The sequence below is a fragment of the Coccomyxa subellipsoidea genome, assembly GCF_000258705.1.
Source record: "Coccomyxa subellipsoidea C-169, whole genome shotgun sequence".
In the NCBI taxonomy this organism is placed as follows: domain Eukaryota; kingdom Viridiplantae; phylum Chlorophyta; class Trebouxiophyceae; family Coccomyxaceae; genus Coccomyxa; species Coccomyxa subellipsoidea.
The window spans coordinates 771,913-789,512 of record NW_005178041.1 but is presented as its reverse complement, the minus strand read 5'-3'; the positions used below and the strand labels follow the sequence as shown (position 1 = coordinate 789,512).

Here is a 17,600-nt window from a genome sequence, read left to right as displayed (position 1 = left end):
ACTCATCAAACACTTCACACACGAAGCTCCGAGACATTTGTACAGCAGCACTAGCACTTCTGATGTCGGCATATCTCCTTGCTTAAGTCGACTTTATTTGCTGAAGTAGTGCGGGCACTAAGGAGCAGCTTCTCTTTCTGTTGAAACCAACAGCTCCAGTTTGGTTCTTTGCGTCCAACCCCTTGGTAAGTGCGGCCTCGCTACAGCTTTTGGAATCTATGGAAGTATACGCAAGATTTTTTTGAGCGGGATGGTGTTTGTGTAACAGAATGCGACACCAGGCATCACATCTGGCTGGCATGAAGCTGGTCAAGGGCCTTAGACCTGCTTCGTTTTTGTATCAATGGAGGCATTATCAATCTACCAGCAGTCTCCTTCATCAAACGACCACGAGACTGAGAGCTTATGACCACGAGTTGGGGGCAGCAAACTTGGAAGTTCCAACCCCAGATCGACCAACCTTTTCTGGGCAGGGACCGAATCTCTCGGGTACGCAGCCCCTTTTCTCCTTGTGGAGTCTGAACTAGTGTTGTTGTTTCATATCTTTGCATTGCGAGTGCCATCAATTCAGTTGTCTCTGACAAGCGCAGGGGAAACCAGCTACAGTCCCTACTCCCAAGCTGCAGGCGCAGAGATGTCACCACCACAGCCAAGTGTTGAGCCTCCTCCAGTATGTGCCTGGAGCGCAGATCATGTCAACAAGGTGCGCAAGGGGCGCTGCTGGGCATGGATGTGACTGCACTCGTGCACATTTGATCCACAGAAAAATCATGAAAGTGTGCGCAGGTCCGTTTGATTGGGATTGTGGGAGGAGCTCCCGAGGTCAGGCAGATTGGGGATCAATTGGTGGCACAAGTGAGCCTGGGCGTCCGGCCAAAGTCTGGCAACAATTTGGAGCTCACATGGCTTGTGGTGGACTGCTGGAATGCAGAGGTTCGCTACTGTTCCATCCCTTGAGTTCAACCCCCAAAATCCCCCCCTTTGCATCTTTACAATGTGAGGCTCAAGCCATGAATGGGCGTACTATGGTTGCAGGCCCAGCAAGTGGCACAGTATGTCCATAAGGGGATGCAGATCGCGGTGGGAGGGCACTTGAAGCAATCGAAGTGGACTGACAAGACCACGGGACAGCGTCGAGAGGCACTGCGGGTGATCCCCTCCCATGCAGTCTCCCACATGTTCACAAACATCCTCCTCACTTGCAGACCTTGTTGTATGTCTCTCCACCCAATATCTGTCGCCTCATCCTTGAATCAGCTGTGATGACAGGTCGTGGCGGAGTATGTCATGGTGGTAGACCGGAGCCAGGGCGTTTTGGAAGGCACCACAGCAGGGAGCGCGCCCAAGCCAACACGGCAGAGGCAGCCGCGAGAAAGGGGGGCGTCTTCCAGGGGTGGTGAAGCCGCACAGAAAACCCTGGAACTGTATGCCCAAGGCCACAGCTTTCCCGAGATTGCACGCCTGGAGGTGAGCCATTCTTGGGCACTATTATTGACATTAGTTATTGACTTATGATTGTTGAGTGACAAAGTTCCCACCTGTTGCAATTTGACGGTTGATATCTTCATGCTGGTGGTTTGTGGCAGGGCAAGGCAGTACGAACGGTGACAAACCACTTGATAGACAGCTTGAGGCCCGAAAATCTTGCGCATCTGCCGCAGCTTGCCAGTGATCTGCAGATGGGCCCTCCTGGATCGGTGAGGCCTCAAGATCTTATCTTGCGGCTGTTACAAAGTGTCTGCCGTGTCTAATGAGGACGCCTTGAGGATCTGGTGAGTCACTGCTTGGATTGCACCAACGCATGCAAGCATTTGACATGAAATTCATTGCACTGCAGCCCTGGATCACAGCAGATGAGGTGAATGACTCGATTGAGACTGTGCTGTCAACATCGGTCGGCCCAGACGGCGGCCCTGCAACCCTGGACAAGATCTACCTGCGGCAAGTCAGAGAGGTGGGGCTCTGCATGTCCATCATTATCATTGTGATGATTGCAACAAATTTGTTGTGACAATCTGCAAAGCAATCGTGCTCCTGGGCCTGAGATGTCTTGCACAGTGCAATCACACAGCGAGGCAGCCCTTTTTCCATCTTCTGGCGCCCACCCTGACTTGATCTGCAGTCCTTCTCTCCGACGAAGGCTTGATGTTGTGGATCTGTACGATGTCGCATTTATTTCGGAAGCCTTGGCAGCGTTGCACTCGTTTGATTGGAATTCATGCAGGCAATGATGGGTCATCCATCAGCAGGACCGAAACAGGCGAGCCAGGAGCAGCTGGCTGTGGAGAAGGAGGGACTGACATACAACCAGATCCGCCTGGTCATTGCACTGAAGCAGCAGGGCATTCCCTGGAATGACACCATTGTGCAGAACCCTGCTGTCCCTGCTGCGCACTCGCCAATAGGGGGGCAGCAGCCTGAGGACGATGATGACATCCCTTTCTAGGTTGCTGTCCTACAGATGCGCAGTGTTGCGTGATGAACTACTGTCAAGAAAGGTGCTACTTATAGAGATTGTAAAAGTACAATCTCTCATTATTGTCGTGTTCAATCCTGTTTCTTTACTATGTTTCACAATGCGCGGAAAACCTGCATCTGTCCTGCTGGCTGGAACTAGCAGAAAATGAAATGTTCTACTGCTTTGTAATTCGAAACATCTCAAAATATCTGTCCCAGCACCTCACTGACATTCACCCGCTTCAGCAATGCTCACTTTTGATTTCACATCATGATCATCTTTCCCATCGCGCAGCATGCGCAGCTGCGTTTTCAGCCGAATTGCCCAACCACCACCGTTCCGACAGGCCTCAAACGTTTACAGACATAACGTTTATAGGCCTTCTGCAATCTTGGCTGCGCGCAGGGATTCGCTGCATCCTCATGAGAATAATTCGTTGCGTCACAGCATGGTGAGCATGAGCTTGATCTACCAGGCCAGCCCTTCGCTAGCTCGTGCTTTGGCGACGAGTCCGGCCTTGGAGGCGGCTCTGAGGCCATTCAGGAAGCAGCGGCGGAAGGTGCCTACGGCCGCTTCCATAGCAGCTTCCGCGGTGGCTGCATCCTGGCTGTCCTTGTCGGTCTCCAGTAGGTCGTGCACAGTGGTCACCTGCTCTGGGTCGAAGGCCCATATGTTGCTGGGATCCATGGGGACGCAAACCTGCACCACATCCAGATAATTACCTGCATCCTTGGTATCACTGGTACATCAATCACAGAAATTTGCATGACTGTAAGGATCCTTCAGCCTTCTGCAACAAAGGGATGCCTAAGACAGTAGCGGTCATGGCAGGAAAAGGCAAGATCGGGGGCTGCCCGATTATGCATGCATCACTTAAAATAGACCCATAGGCCAAGCCAGGACTGTCTTCAAGTATCCCTGCCTTGAATGTCATGTGATAAATTGCCCCACCTAGAGGTCATATGGTTACTAAAGGCCAGAGAATTACATTACAGACTGCAACGGCCAGGTGAGAGGTGTGCATCAGCACCTTGCCGGTCTTGGGGTGCACGCAGAAGGGCGCCTTGAGCAGATGGTTCATCTTCTTGGAGACCTCCACATCCAGGCGCGGGTAGGCGTACGCGAAAATGATCTCCTTCTTGTTGCGCACAAGCAGCTGCTTCCTTGCCCTGTCTGCGCTCTTGGAGTCCAGCACCTGCTTGCAAGACAAGCCATGCATCAGGCCGTTCTCTTGGCATGGCACCTGCTTTTCCTCCAATGCTTGTCACCACGCAATGATATTCATGACACAAGGACAGAGATTAGCATCTCTGCAAGCCAGTGGACACTTGAAAACTTTGTCAGCAGGCCCTGCACCGTCAACACAGTCTTCCCAACAGCTGCTTGCATTCTGATTGGTGCTGTGCAGCCACACAGCGTCAAGTAGGGACAGCACTTCCTGGGAGCTTGTGCAGGGTGTCACACCTTGTCGATCTCGGACTCCAGGTCGGCCCAGCGCTCGACGCTGATGTCACCGGCCGTCAGCCGCCCCTGCTCGCGCGCCCACCTGCCACGCAGCCGCTCCGCCACGTCATCATCCTTGACATACGCCAGCACACCCTCCCACCCAGCCTCATCCGCCAGGAGCCGCTGCTGCGGCAGGATGTGCTGCACCACAAGAGCAGCAGCTTCAACAAACGAGCTTTACGGGCCTCGATCACACAGTTGCCCTGACAGTTGCCGGCATGTGCGGTCACAACAGGCATGGTGCCTTTCTGGGGGTCTTGGGATTCTGAATTATGACGACCAAGCCATGCAAGCCATTAGTAGTGGGCAGTACAGCTGTGCCGCGCACGTTGTGGTGTAGGGATCTCTACGGACTTGTTTGTGAACTTTGTGCATCGGGGTACAGAGCTTCACAGCGGCTCACAGACGACCATGCCAGTGCTGCAATGCAGATACCCGCACTCTGACATGGGCAAATTAATTACACGACTCACCTCTGTCCAGGCGTCGGAAAGCACGCGGTAGGCGCGTTCCACAGAGGGATGGTTTGAATTTGAGACTGTGCTGAGGGCTAGGCGAGCAATGCCTCCCTCTGTACCCTTGTATACCGACAGGAATGCTGCGAGTGCACTGCGCTGCTCATCTGTGAGCTTCCGTGCCCTGTAGAAAAGTCAATTTATGAGGCTAACATCAAGACCCAAAAAGCTTCTTGAACACTATAATGTGCAGCAATGCAGCAAGATTGGACAATCCTTACCTTTCGTCACAGACCCAGCAGTGAATGCCTCGGCGGCCAGAGAAGACCCACAGGATGTGCTCGAACCCAAAGTCCTCCCGCAGGGACGCATCGATGATCTGATCATCGCAGCATCAGCTCTCAACATTCAGTATCAATGCTTGGCATTGCAACTTGGGCTGCAATTTTTGGCATAGTCTGTGATTGTTGGGCTGAGGGGAAAGTCAACACAGCAGGGGGGCTGCAGCCTTTGACAGAGCATGTGCCCAAAGAATTAGAAGGTATGCTGGAACAGTATAAGGTCGTGGATGGGGGAAATGGGCACACCTCGACAGCCACGGCCATGAGGGGCCAGCAGGCGGCGCAGATGTGCCCCTCCTTGCCACAGGTGCGCACATCATCGTAGTCTGTCAGATCGATATCAAACACCAACTCTCGCTCCACAGGCAGAAAGCCGCGCTCTGAGGCGCCACCTGTCGTACCATCAACCCAGCTTGAGCCAGGCTCAATTGTGTCAGCAAGCACTTGATTCACGGCACAAAGTATTATTGGTATTACACGCAATTCCTGCGAGGAGGCAAGGCGCGGCTGCAGACCAGCTGAAGGTGAACGCTGCCACTATTCCTTGAAGGACCCGCCACAGATATGAAACCGCTAAGCCAGGACATGGTGGAGGAGTTTCAAAATGGGCTGGCGGTGCACCTGTGTATGCCTTCCTGCGCTGGGGGTCCACGTTGTAGACGGGGCCGATGTCAATCTTTGCAGGCAGTTTTGCTGACACCGCTCGGCGCAGCTCCTCTTTGTCCTGCGCTCAACCATAATTAAGTTGGTCCTTGCTTGGACATGAGGCCGAACAATGGTGGAGGATCGCAAGTCTTGCAAGCATTACGTAGTGCATGAATCTCAGCAGCTACCTTGAAGGACTGGTATCGCACAAAGATGTCCCCATCCAGTGTGAAACAGAACTCCCGCCGCTGAAAGAAGTTGCTGTCCGCTTGTGGCAGCTTGGTATCTGCATGTATTGCAGTCTCTAAATAATCTCACTGCTCGTACAAGGTGAAATCAGTTTGTCAATGGTCCAGCGATCAAGTGTGGGTGATCATAGATCTCTGTGCAAATGGAATCCCTTACCATTGCCGTACGACAGCCACTGGCAGAATTCGTTGTAAGGGAACTTCAAACCTGCAAGATACACGCAATTTCACCATTCAGAAAGCACACAGTGCCACTGATAGAATGATATAGCCTTTATGAAGGTGAGGAAGCCATCGGGTGCTGCTCATTACCGTAGTATGGCCTCATAAGGTCTTGGACAGATTTCCTGGCTGGCTTTCTGTCTGTGGGGCCCTCTCCTGCTGGTCCAGGCACTGCGATTTCAACATGTCATGAGCGTTTGCTTTTTCCGAAATACTGTTATACATCCACAAATAAAATATCGCTCATCCCACCTTCCTGTTGGTCTTGTTCCATGGGTGTCCCAGAAGATCCTTTTTCATCTGTTCGGGGCCTCTTTGCCACTGCATTTCATGAATAATACATGATGTGATTATGGGCGATGAGGTGTCAGCACAAGTTCACATGGACACACGAACCGGTTTTGCACTCGGAACATCTTGATGCATAGTTTGGCAGGTATAAATTTCTTACCCTGTTCCTCTGACATTGCGCGCCTTCCTATAGTCGTACTGAGGATAGGCAAAAATTGATTGACCTGCTGATGTTTTTGGGCAGGATTCCTCACGCTGGCCAAATCAGACTTATAGAAACATTGTGAAGGGAAAGCTTCGAAAGGTCAGGCCTGCCGTGAACTTCTGTGAATGCAGCCTGATGGTGGTACGCAAAACTCACTTGTAGGAGTGGATTTTCACGTCATTAAGGAATCGCCACTTGAGGATTTGGATCCTCTGTTTCTTGCATGCTGCTTGCTGTTCAACCGTCTGCCTATTGAGGCAACTGGTCTGACCTGGATCATGAATACAGGAGAGTTTGCCGATGAAGCGCAGCGTATTATTTAGCACCGTACCGACATCAGACTTTAGTAAATCGCGAGAAGTCGTTGGAGTGGGCTTGTGACAGGCCTTTAGTCTATAGTAGAATAGTACGACCATGGTGACACTTGATTGACCATCTGGAAAATGTGTTGTCCAGAATGCTTGTACACTCACACCTATGACTTGTATTCAATTTCATGTACATTCAGTCATGGCTGTAGAGTCAAGGAAGAGGACTGTATAGGTTGTGGGCAAGCATGTATCCTGCATCGGGTTCTCACCAACTAGACAGGCCCCTAGTCATTGGAAGCAGGCCTTCCTGTTTGGCATCCCCGGGGACCTTTGCATCCTTGACCCATGAGAACAAGCGGAAGAATGAGGTTCGAAGGCGCTTGCATGTCACGGACGCTGCTCCGATGTCTTTGCAAAACCCTCCTCTGGACTACAGACCCCCTCAGTTCGTGCGTCACCAGGTGCAAATATGCAATTACAGTCTTCAAGTCTCTTTCCTGGTTTCCTGCATTGGAAGACTGACAATGAGCTCCTGATCGCAGATGGCCGTACAAGAGCAAGTTCCAACGTACAACTTCCCCTTCACTCTCCAGCAACTCGTGGTGCTCAAGGCGTACGCAGTCTCGCAGAGCCCAGAGGAAGCTGCTGCAACCCTGGGAATGTCAAAATCGAACGTGTCTTTGACATTGAAGAATTTGGAGAGGAGCCTCGGCCTTGAGTTGCTCAACTCCCAGGTGGCGCTTCTTCTTCCCTTGTTCCTCCCTGATCAGCACGTGACACGAGGCTCGAAAACTGCACCTTGTCACCGCTGTTTCTGAGTTTTTAATCTCACTTTTCTTTCGGCTGACAGAGCACTAAGGGGCCGAGAGGAGAGCTGACACCAGCGGGACACCTGCTACTGCGCTACACAGAGCGCCTTCTGGCGCTCGCAGCAGATGCGATGAGGGCGACGCGCGACCTGCAGGAACTCCGCACAGGCAGCATCTATGTCGCCGCCTCCCAGACCACTGGAGTGTATCTAATGCCTCGCCTCATAGGTGCGCTGGCATTCAACAGCTCCAACTTGCAACGTAGCCAATCTCTATTGCTATGTGTCCGCACAGCGCGCTGTGTATTTACAGCTCTGAAAAGTGGTGCGGGAAGGCTGCTGCTGCTGGGTCCAGGAGCTTACACGTGGTTGCACTTGTGGGGCGCGCCAACAGAACAAGAGGCGTATGAAGCTAATTAGGTGCTATTTGCAAAGGCAACAAGACCACTGACTAAGTTTTGTGGGGTCGCGCAGAGCGGTACAAGAGGCGGCACCCGGACGTGCTGGTGCACCTGCAGGTGGAGAACACGCGGCGCTGCTGCGCGGCCATAGCGCGCGGCGAGGTCAACATCGGCATCGTGGGTGGCGAGATCCCCCGAGAGCTGGAGCATCTGCTGCAGGTGCGCAGCTGCCCACTGCCTAGAGCGCCAGAAGCTCAAGTCTTGTACCTTGACAGAACTTGAAAGCAGATCTCTATAATACGCTGTGTGCGCACCGGCCCTGTCTGGCCTGCATCAATTGCACCAGTGCACCCTTGTGACAGAGTACGCTTTCCTTGGAGTCAAGAAGGATTTCCTAGAGTCAAGAAGGTGTCATGTATGGTGCCTGGGGTGGTGCAGGTGCGGCCCTACCAGGAGGACGAGGTGGTGCTGATAGTGGGCAGGGACCATGCCCTGGCGGGCTGTGAGGAGGTGGACCGGGACGTGCTGGCCAGCCTTAAGTTTGTGTCGCTGCACCGAAGCTCCACCGTGCAGGGCATCAAGGCCTCCCTGGAGCAGCATGGCATCGACTGGAAGACACTGCGCACCGTCATGGTGTGCATTCTCTCTGTTCTGCACTCTCGCTGTTCCTCTTTAAAGTAGAGTGTTCCTTTCCGCACTTGGCTGTTAAATTAGCATGCAAGGTCAAAACGCTCTTCTGCTGGGTGAGGAATAGTCAGAGTGCGAAGGTCCCCTCAAGACATTCTCTTCGGATATGCAAGGCAGCTTATGGAGCAGCAAGAGACACCACAGGGTCACGTCAGTCTCCTGGCAGCATGCGCAGCAGCAAATTCTGCAGCAGGATGACAGAGTCTCGGCAGAGCATGTCGCGTTAGCACGCATCTGAAGCTCAGTTTCAATTAGACTAGACAGTTGAAAATCCTTGTCTCGGCGGCTGGGCAGGAGGTGAACTCGGTGGAGGCAATCAAGAGCTCGGTGGAGGCGAACCTGGGCGTCGCGTTTGTATCGGCTGCGGCGATAGAGAAGGAGGTGGAGCTGGGGCGGCTGCACGCGGTGCGCATCACCGGCCTGCGGCTGTCGCGCACGCTGCTGTGCGTCACAGACCCGGCTCGGTACTGCAGCAAGGCCGCGCGCGCGCTCATCCGCGAGCTGTTCGGCCTGGAAGTGCAGCTCGCGCCGCAGGGCTGCTTCCTGCCAGACCCCCTCCTGCGGCAGGTCCGTCGCCCCTTTGCATGCATCGGCTATATTGTCAATTTCATGTTATGGTAATTTAACATTGTACATCCTGTCTAAGTTGTTTGCGCCTTATTTTGCCCATAGGCGCAGAGTTCTGTTGGGCGACGGGTGGGTGCTTCTTGCCTCCGCAAGCATCAATACCATTTTGATTCGCTGCATGAAAGCCTTCATGCATCTTGTCATCAGCGAGGAATTGCCATTGATGTTGGCAACGGCAAATGAAAAGATTGCCATCCGCTGCTTCACAACCCCATGCAGACCCTTTGTAGCGTCATTGTTCTCCTGTTGTGGAGAGGACGAGTAAGGGTAGATGCAAGTCATTCTGGCTGTAGATAGTGCGGCTGATGCTCACAGGCGCACAGCCCCAACCTGCCGGCCCACATAATTCCCACGCTGCATGAGGGGCGCTACCCTGGCCTGGCCGGCCGGGATGATTTCCTTGGCGCCCCAGACGCGCACCCGGCCGCTCTCGACTTTGAAGGTGCTCCCTTGCTTCATGAAAGACGCTTGCATAACCTTATCGCTTCTAAGAATGCAAAAATAAAATTCAGCCAGCTGACCAAGTCAGCCTGGTTGGGCTGGCCTCTGTCAACATGGGGTAATACACTCTGCATCAAGCACAGATTCCCAACTGTTACCTGGTCACCTGTGCACCAGGTCTTGGTTATTGGGAGTCCTCTCAGGGGTAAGTATCTTGTGTCAGGACGAGATACAGTCTGCAGATCTGCCCATCCAGTCATCTGTGTATTCCATTTTTTTGGCAGTAACCTTCTCGAGGATAAGTGTCTGGTGTAAGGGGGAAGGATTGTGTGCAGATCTAGGGTCGGGGGTGCCGAATCAGGCACTGAGCGCGGCTGACAAGATCCCCTTCACGCTGGGGCAGCTGGTGGTCTTCCGCACCATGGCCCTCTCCGGCAGCGGCGCCGCGGCGGCCCTCACGCTGTCAGTCTCCCAGCCCGCCATCTCCAAATCCCTCGCTCTCCTTGAGCAGGTGCGTGGGTTTTTATTCATGCTGCTGTGCCAGTGGACCTATGCCACATGGGGGATGGGAACGATTCTACCAGCTCTGCACCAACAGGGCAGTAGGATGCTTTCCCCCTTCCATTTGACACAAGTATGTGTCTTTCTCTCATACCATCTTTCAGATAAATCTGATTGTAGCGATTCCCCGATCTGCAAACCTCTTTCTGGGCAGCCACAGAAATCTTCAAGCTGCCAGAGTGGGAATATGATGTGTTTTTGGGCGCCTGAGTGCATATGGCTGGATGCAGGCGTTTGGGGGCCCGCTGGTTGTGCGGCGAACAGGCGGCGGCCCCACTCGGCTGACGGAGGCCGGCCAGGCGCTGCTGCCCTTCTGGCAAGTGCCCCTAGCAATGCTGTCTTGATGATCACAGCAAGGATATTGCGTGCATCAGCGTGCATACTGTGGACCTGATATAAAAAGCCCCAATGTCTCTTTAGGGAGCAGGAAAAGGGGCTCCAATGCGCAACCAACTCTGGCAAATTCCTGGTTGCCATCAGGATATGTGCAGACTGTCACTGACATCTGTGAGTCATCTTTTTATGCATGGCACAGCACGAGCGTTCTGGCTCATGCTTGCACTTGTACATACTGCATTTGTTTGCTCATAATTAGCATGTCACATGCACACGCATAAGCATGCCTTGTTTTGAAAAAAAGCGATTGAAGATCGCAGCTCCCTTGAATGACGCTTCGTTCCGTTGCACGCTGCAGCGCTAGCGTGCTGGCGGTGGCGGGCGAGGCACTCCGCGCGTTGAACGATCTGCGCGCGGCGCACAGCGGCCGCGTGGCGCTGGCCGCCTCCCAGACCGTCGGCACATACGTCGTGCCGCGCCTGCTCGCTGCCTTCCGCGCCCGCAACCCCGGGGTGCGCTCTTTCAGGGGTTACTACAAATGACTCTTTTGTACTGACCCGGGAAGGCTGCTAAAAAGCACACCTGCTGTGAATGCCATTTTAGGAACTTGCCCCACCTAGGGGTGAAGCCGGTGCCTTGGATCCACTGGATTACATTTAAATACATTTCATACCCCGTGGCCACATTTAGTAGCCAGCGGCTTTTGTCTCCTCCCTGCCTGCTCTTATGGGCTCTGTCAGCACAAGGAGAGCCCTGTCACTCCTGGCCCTGACCAAGGGATCCTCTCAACATGTCTTCTGACAGGAGCGAATATGGTGTCTTGTGCGCAGGTTACAGTGACTCTGCAGGTGGAGCAGTCCCGGCGCGCCTGTGACGCTGTGGCGCACGGAGAGGCCGACTGCGCCATCATCGGCGGCGATGTCCCTGAGGACCTCGCATCGGTGCTGCAGGTTATCACAAGTCCCCTAGCTGTGTACTTTGCACACCCCAAGGGTTCTGCCATCAAACGAGAAGAGAATATAGGCGCGGCGGTGATGCTTCACTTGCTTGTGCCCTGAAATCTTCTCGGGCTTACATGTGCATGCGCGATTAGACTGCAGTTACTTTTGATCGGACCACGTGTGCTTCTGGTTCAGGCACCACGCATGCTTCCAAGTGCGCTGCTGCTCCTTGCTAAAGGTCCCACAGCATGATCGAGCGGTCTTGATCGCACTCTACAAGAGACTGATGCAAGTGGATCAATTCTGATGCTGCATGCTTCAGGTGACGCCGTATGCAAGCGATGAGCTGGTGCTGATTGTGCCTCGGCACCATGACCTGGCCAAGCAGGGCAGCATTGCTCTGGAGGAGCTGTATACTCTCCCCTTGGTCAGCCTGAATCAGGTGCCTCTTCTCATCCTCTTCCCCCTGCCCTCTTCTGGGCGCAGACTTTTTGTGCTTGTACCGCCTGATGCTTGCCTCCCCAAATGTGCAAGAGTGGCTTGTTTATAGATTGAAGAATGTTAGTCAATTTGCAATTGTCAGCTGTAAGATTTAAGGTGTTCGTGTGGTGGGAGCAGGGGAGCTCGGTGCAGCTGGTGCAAGAGAAGCTGTTGAGGCAGCATGGCATCCTGTGGCGGCACCTCAAGATCGACATGGTGAGCACCTACGAAACATTACCTGCTATAATGGCAGAAATGCCAGCATACCCTGGGAAGAACAATTTAGATTTAGGCAGGCCGCAACCCACTGGACCCCCGCAGCGTCGGACTGTATAATTGGGCGTACCAATGACAGTGATCCGACATGTGGTGTGTTGGGCCTGTAGGAGTTCAACTCGGTGGAGGCCATAAAGAGTGCTGTACAGTATGGCCTGGGCGCAGCACTTGTGTCGAGCGCCGCCATTGTGAAGGAGATGGAGCTGGGCCTGTTTAAGCGCCTGGACATTGCTGGAGTCCGCCTCACACGCACCCTGTCTCTGGTGAGCCCATCAGCATATTGACTGATGCGAGAGACATGCCATGCAATCCCAGTTTGCTGCTCTTCATTGGGCAAGAGCGGTGCAAGGGCATTCATTATATGAAATTGTAAGGAAAGTAGCGGTCCTGAACTGTTTATGTGGTCGCGCAGGTGTCATGTCCGACAAGGGAGCCGTCGTTCGCTGCGCAGAAGTTCATGTTGGACATGTTTGCGATGCCCGGCTCGCGCGGCTGCACCGGCGATGTAAATGGCGGCGGCTGCGCGGCGCCTCCGGTGCTGTTCAGAAACGCCGTGCCTGCGCCGCGTCCCTGGGAGCAACGAGGGAATAGGGGAATTGACGGCAGCCCTCTGCCGGAGCTCCAAGACAGCATCCCATGCCTGGAGAATGGCAGCAGCAGTAAGCAGTGAGATGATGAAACAGCGCCGCTGCAGTGCAAGACTGACCAGGGAGCGGCTTCAATTGCTGTGTTTTTTCCCAGTCACAGCAAAATGCACAGAGCTGCAGATGTGATCAGAAGGGAGGAATTGCCGCATATGTTTGGAGAGGAGCACTTACATACTGGCCGAGGCGAGAAGATTTTGACGATGAATTGAACAGAGCAGCCTAGTATTTTTACTGCAAGAGGGGATGACTACGTCTTTAGTCATGGCGATGTGTCGGTAGTTCAGATGTACGGCTGTCAGTCAAGGGAGCATTCTGGCAAGCTACTTGCATTTGTGCGAACAACAAGGAGTGTTCCGCAGCTTCTGCCGCTAAAAATCTTGTACTATCATGATTTTTCTATCTGTACGTGCTAACCGGTCCATTAATATTCCGGTGAAGGGAGCAAGCTCCACACATTAGACATAATGCTCTGGCTCTCCCAACGCTCTCAAGTCTGGTACTTTCTACAAGAAGAAACCAACTAGGCACTGCTTGCTCAGTGGGTGGGTGGAATAGTGTTGGGAATTGCAAGGCTCTTCCAGATGCAGGGCTGATGACATTGCAGGCAGGTGCTCTGTCATCGGGTCCGGTGCAGTGTGGAATTTGATCTTGCACAATGCTTTCATGATCTCAAATTGCAAGGATACACATGCTCTCTGATATCATATATGTCCATGTGCTGTCACATGGATGATGGAAGGTACCAACAAACATACCGCAGAATTGCTCTAGAAGTTCCGGATCCAGTTGAATATCTAAGGAATTAGATAGAGCACCAAAATGATCTCAATGCCAATCTCAGCAGAGTACATACATTTGAACGCCATGCAACATGTTAAAACCATTTCAAACTTGCTAAAAACTCCAACTCACTTGCCATACATTGCAAGGTTCAATTCTCTCTAGTTTACACTCTTGTGCAGCGCAGCATTTCTCTTCTGCAGAAAACGATAGCACCCTGGACAGCATCAGAGCAGCTTGATCGGCGCTAGGAGCGCGGTTTCAGCGCTCACAGGAATCAGTTTCTCACACTCACCACACCACATAGTCACTGCTGGCTGGGAGGGGTCTCCCTGAAAAAGTACCCATAGAACTCCAGGTAAGAGAGAGAGAACACCCTCCCATTGGCCTTCCCAGAAGCTGGAGCAGCCGGCGTCAGCAGCAGCTGGAAGAACCTGAACGGCCGCCGTGCAGCGTGCCCCGTTACGGGCCAGGATGCGTACTGCCCAGCCATGTTGATGGTGCAGTCGTCCGCATGCTGCCGCAGGTCGACCCACACTGTCCCATCAGTGGATGCCTGCAGCATGCATTTCAGCAAGGCGTCAGAGCCTCTTCGATTCTTTAGTAATATGGGCTTTTACCCACCAGTCAATTCCTCGATCAAGACGGCCCAGAAGCTTGGAAAAATTGATGGAAGGGACTGCAAGTCCGCATGCCCCCAAGATAAATTCTACCTTGATATTGCGCAGCTCTGGGATGTGATGGGCATCAAGACATGTGCATCTTGCATCCAAGACGTGCACTTATATGAATGTCACTGCAGGCGTCACCTGGAGGGCCCAGCTGCGCGCGTAGTCCGGGGATGCGTCGTGGCGCATGGTGTAGTAGTTGCACATGAGCCGGTGCTGCTCTCCCAGATCCACGCGCCACCACGTGCCGCCGTCGCGCCGCTGGCCGGCCGCATTGTTGCGCAGGAAATGGCCGCTTACAACCGCCTTGGGATCCGTGAAGCGGCAGCTCGGGCTGCTCGCCGTCACCTGTGCACACGATTACACTCAGTACTGAATTCGGTGAGATTGGAAACTAACGATTCCAGTTTGATGGCTGGGCTGCACTGAGAGCGACATGCAGAAGACCATCGTTCATGCTGCCTGTCAGCCATCCATCTTGCTGGATATGCAACAGGAGCACCCTGTACGCCCTGAAAGGAAAGGAGCTTGTGTATGTCGGCATTAGAGCACAGCTTGTGCGCTAGTCCATTTTGCAATGCACTTGCGCTCGCACTGCCTTGTACGTCTGATGCATTCTCCCTGTATTAATGCAAATTGCAAGAATACAGAGTCATGGGTAGGTTGCAGGAGCCTGTGAGAGCGTTGCAGCGCACCTGCAGGCGGCCGGAGAGCGCAGGGTTGACAAATTTCTGCTGGCCATAGGCGGTGCCAATGTAGTGGCAGACGCCATTGTGGTCGCCGTTGCACATGTACATCAGCGGCATGGCAGCCGGGGACAGCCTCCGTTGAAATCGCGCAGCCGCGAGTGAATCCACCCCGGCCATGCCCCGCACATGCCGCTTGGACTCCACCGCTATCGCTGCCCGCAGCGGCGCATGCGGCTGCATTAGCCGGATAATTGTCAAGGTTATCGTTGCGCACTACCCATTTGCCTTGTACCGTATGGCTGCCCTCACGCTTGTCTGCAGTTGGCTGGCGCATGCAAGCGTTTGTCTGCTGCAAAAAAGTTTCAAGCCCTGAGCTAATCATCACCTATTCCTTTTGTGCGCGCTTTGCTTGCGTGCCGTCCAATGAGCATGCGCTGCCCGGTACGAGACACTCTCTGGTCTGGAATACCAGAAGAGATGGAATCTCATCTCTGAAAGGCTATCAATCGAAGCCCAGAAACATAATTTACATGGTCGATGGAGCAGCGCTTCCTGAAGCACTACATGACAGGGTCCAGGAGGGGAAGGCACACCTCTGCAATTCCACTTGTGCTGCACCCAAAAGACTCCAGAGCCTCTGCCAGGAGATCCTTCATCAGAGCCATCTCAGCAAGAGGGCCTCTCTCTATTGCCTGTGCAAAGACCCCTTGTCAGTCATATGCTCATGATCGCACTCTTAATGAGGTCCATGGAAGTGCACAAGGTGAATGATAGGTGACATTCTCCTGCCCCAGGAAGGCAGCCCACCTGCAACTCCTCGAGTGACATCAATGGGAAGCGGATGAGCGGGAGAAGCTGTGACAAGGCCTCGTCAGTCTGCTGTGCATCAAATTTTTGATGCTGAGTCCACATGAGTACCGCCTCATACAGCTTTACCTCCTCACATACCTGCACCAATGCGCCAATTTTATTTCTGCAAGAGCACCCCCAGAGCCAGTGAGAAACTCACGTCTATGCAGCACAGTGGAATAGCTGCCAGGATCCCAAGGGGCTCACCAGCGAGGGATTCATCAACAAAGCAGTCAAAACGGGCAGCGGCAGCATGACAAAGTCATGGCTCTGCTGGGCCAGCACGCTCTCCAAGTTCTGCGACAGGAATGTCAGCAGACAGCCTGCCATGTCATCCAGCGCTGGCTCAAGGAGGTGTGCGACTTGCACCCCGTCACAGACACTCTGTACAGTGAGGTTTGTGACGACGCTGTGCCTGCACAGCTGCTCTAGCGATGCCACCTGTGTTGCAGTTCTGTCATGCGCCTGCATTGACAGACACACCACGTCACATTGCAAAGGCACATAGCAAAACGCAATTAATGGAACCTGTCCACTTTGAGAACCGATGATGTGCATCCAGAGTGGACGTCGTGCCTCTGTTATGGGGACTTGAGAAAAAGGTGTTGTGACCCTGAGACTGACCTGACCCTCGGTGGTGCAGCATGCAGCCTTGTGCATGCGGATGTTCCGATATGCCACAAACTTGTCCCACGCTGCCAACCCAATGTGCCGGGTGCCTTGGCTCGGGTTGGGATCCTTCCAGGAAAACAGGGAGGGGCCTCCTGGGGGTCCAGTGCCAACGCTGACAGAGCCGTGGTCAAAAGATATCCAGTATCGTTGGAACTCCGTTGGGGAGAGCTGAAAATCTTGCACGTTCGGCACCTGCAGAGGACGTTGAAGTATCCATCAGCTGTGACGCAGCTGCCATCGCTGTGCAGATAGTTGGGGAATTGCACAAGATAGCATTCTAGGAGCAAGCCTCGTGCGCACCATTGCACAATGATTCCCACACTTCTCCACCTTCAGACTGCTGTTCCTATGTGACCCCAGGATCACGGTATAATTGTCCTCTGTGCTGAGCTGGTCCGCATGAGCATCGCTGCCCTCTCGGGCCATGTGTTGCCATCGTCTAGATCCAGGCGTGGGTTTGAAAATCACAGCAGCGTCCGTCTCACCTAAAGACGAAGGAAGTGGATCAGAGGTCCCATCAACTTTTGGCTCCACACTCATCAGATCTTCAAGAACTTCCTTGAATGTTACTAATGAAACAACTTTTGGGATGGACAATCATCTCAGTGCCTCACACCTTTGACCTCGAAGGCGATGCAACCAACGTCATCGTTCAGCTGCTGACTCTTGTCTGATAGCCATGCACACTCGAATGGTGGCACGACGAGTTCGTTGTTGCTATTCACCCTCAGCAATTGCATGGTCGAGCAACCATCACAGATCACCACCTGAGAGCTGAAGGGTAGTGGGATGTGCAAGAGGATGTGCTGAGTATGTAAATGGCCATCGTCTGCCTCGTTCAACAAGCTAAATCTCACGAAGAAAGCACCTGCATAATTTTAGTGCAGGATCGATTCTTATGTTATAAGGAGGAGCGAGTCAAGTGGAGTCGGGTCCCCCCTCTCACAGCACAGTCAACATCCATCATCAGCATGAAATTTCCTGATAGGATACTAACGCCAGGTTCAATAATAGTTCAGTGGTGGAGAATCAACAGATAGTCTTATGCATTGCAG

The 17,600-nt window shown here is 53.3% G+C and overlaps 4 protein-coding genes across 4 annotated transcripts; 2 read left to right on the top strand and 2 right to left on the bottom strand.

Moving 5' to 3' along the window:
* Nucleotides 1-634: 634 nt before the first annotated feature.
* On the top strand, nt 635-2,446 carry COCSUDRAFT_58908 (hypothetical protein; the record flags this gene model as incomplete). The annotated part of the gene is made up of 6 exons (XM_005650859.1): nt 635-703; nt 787-933; nt 1,270-1,467; nt 1,587-1,697; nt 1,838-1,954; nt 2,225-2,446. The coding sequence occupies 6 exons, from the start codon at nt 635-637 to the stop codon at nt 2,444-2,446; spliced, it is 864 nt and encodes a 287-aa protein (XP_005650916.1).
* A 119-nt stretch (nt 2,447-2,565) lies between these two features.
* Nucleotides 2,566-6,411, bottom strand: COCSUDRAFT_52317 (prim-pol domain-containing protein). The gene is made up of 12 exons (XM_005650858.1): nt 6,327-6,411; nt 6,128-6,196; nt 5,966-6,046; nt 5,811-5,861; nt 5,569-5,691; nt 5,382-5,453; nt 5,007-5,152; nt 4,701-4,798; nt 4,438-4,603; nt 3,923-4,105; nt 3,489-3,596; nt 2,566-3,157 (listed from the first exon to the last, which is right to left on the bottom strand). The coding sequence occupies exons 1-12, from the start codon at nt 6,340-6,342 to the stop codon at nt 2,927-2,929; spliced, it is 1,344 nt and encodes a 447-aa protein (XP_005650915.1). The 5' UTR covers nt 6,343-6,411; the 3' UTR covers nt 2,566-2,926.
* An 813-nt stretch (nt 6,412-7,224) lies between these two features.
* Nucleotides 7,225-9,199, top strand: COCSUDRAFT_11790 (putative Rubisco transcriptional regulator; the record flags this gene model as incomplete). Its single annotated transcript, XM_005650857.1, has 5 exons — nt 7,225-7,416; nt 7,542-7,719; nt 7,965-8,110; nt 8,330-8,524; nt 8,873-9,199. 5 exons carry the CDS (start codon nt 7,225-7,227, stop codon nt 9,197-9,199), a joined length of 1,038 nt encoding a protein of 345 aa, XP_005650914.1.
* A 4,332-nt stretch (nt 9,200-13,531) lies between these two features.
* On the bottom strand, nt 13,532-17,285 carry COCSUDRAFT_46062 (hypothetical protein; the record flags this gene model as incomplete). Its single annotated transcript, XM_005650856.1, has 7 exons — nt 13,532-14,223; nt 14,477-14,683; nt 15,031-15,258; nt 15,832-15,972; nt 16,081-16,338; nt 16,498-16,637; nt 17,162-17,285. The coding sequence occupies 7 exons, from the start codon at nt 17,283-17,285 to the stop codon at nt 13,975-13,977; spliced, it is 1,347 nt and encodes a 448-aa protein (XP_005650913.1). The 3' UTR covers nt 13,532-13,974.
* Nucleotides 17,286-17,600: the final 315 nt, after the last annotated feature.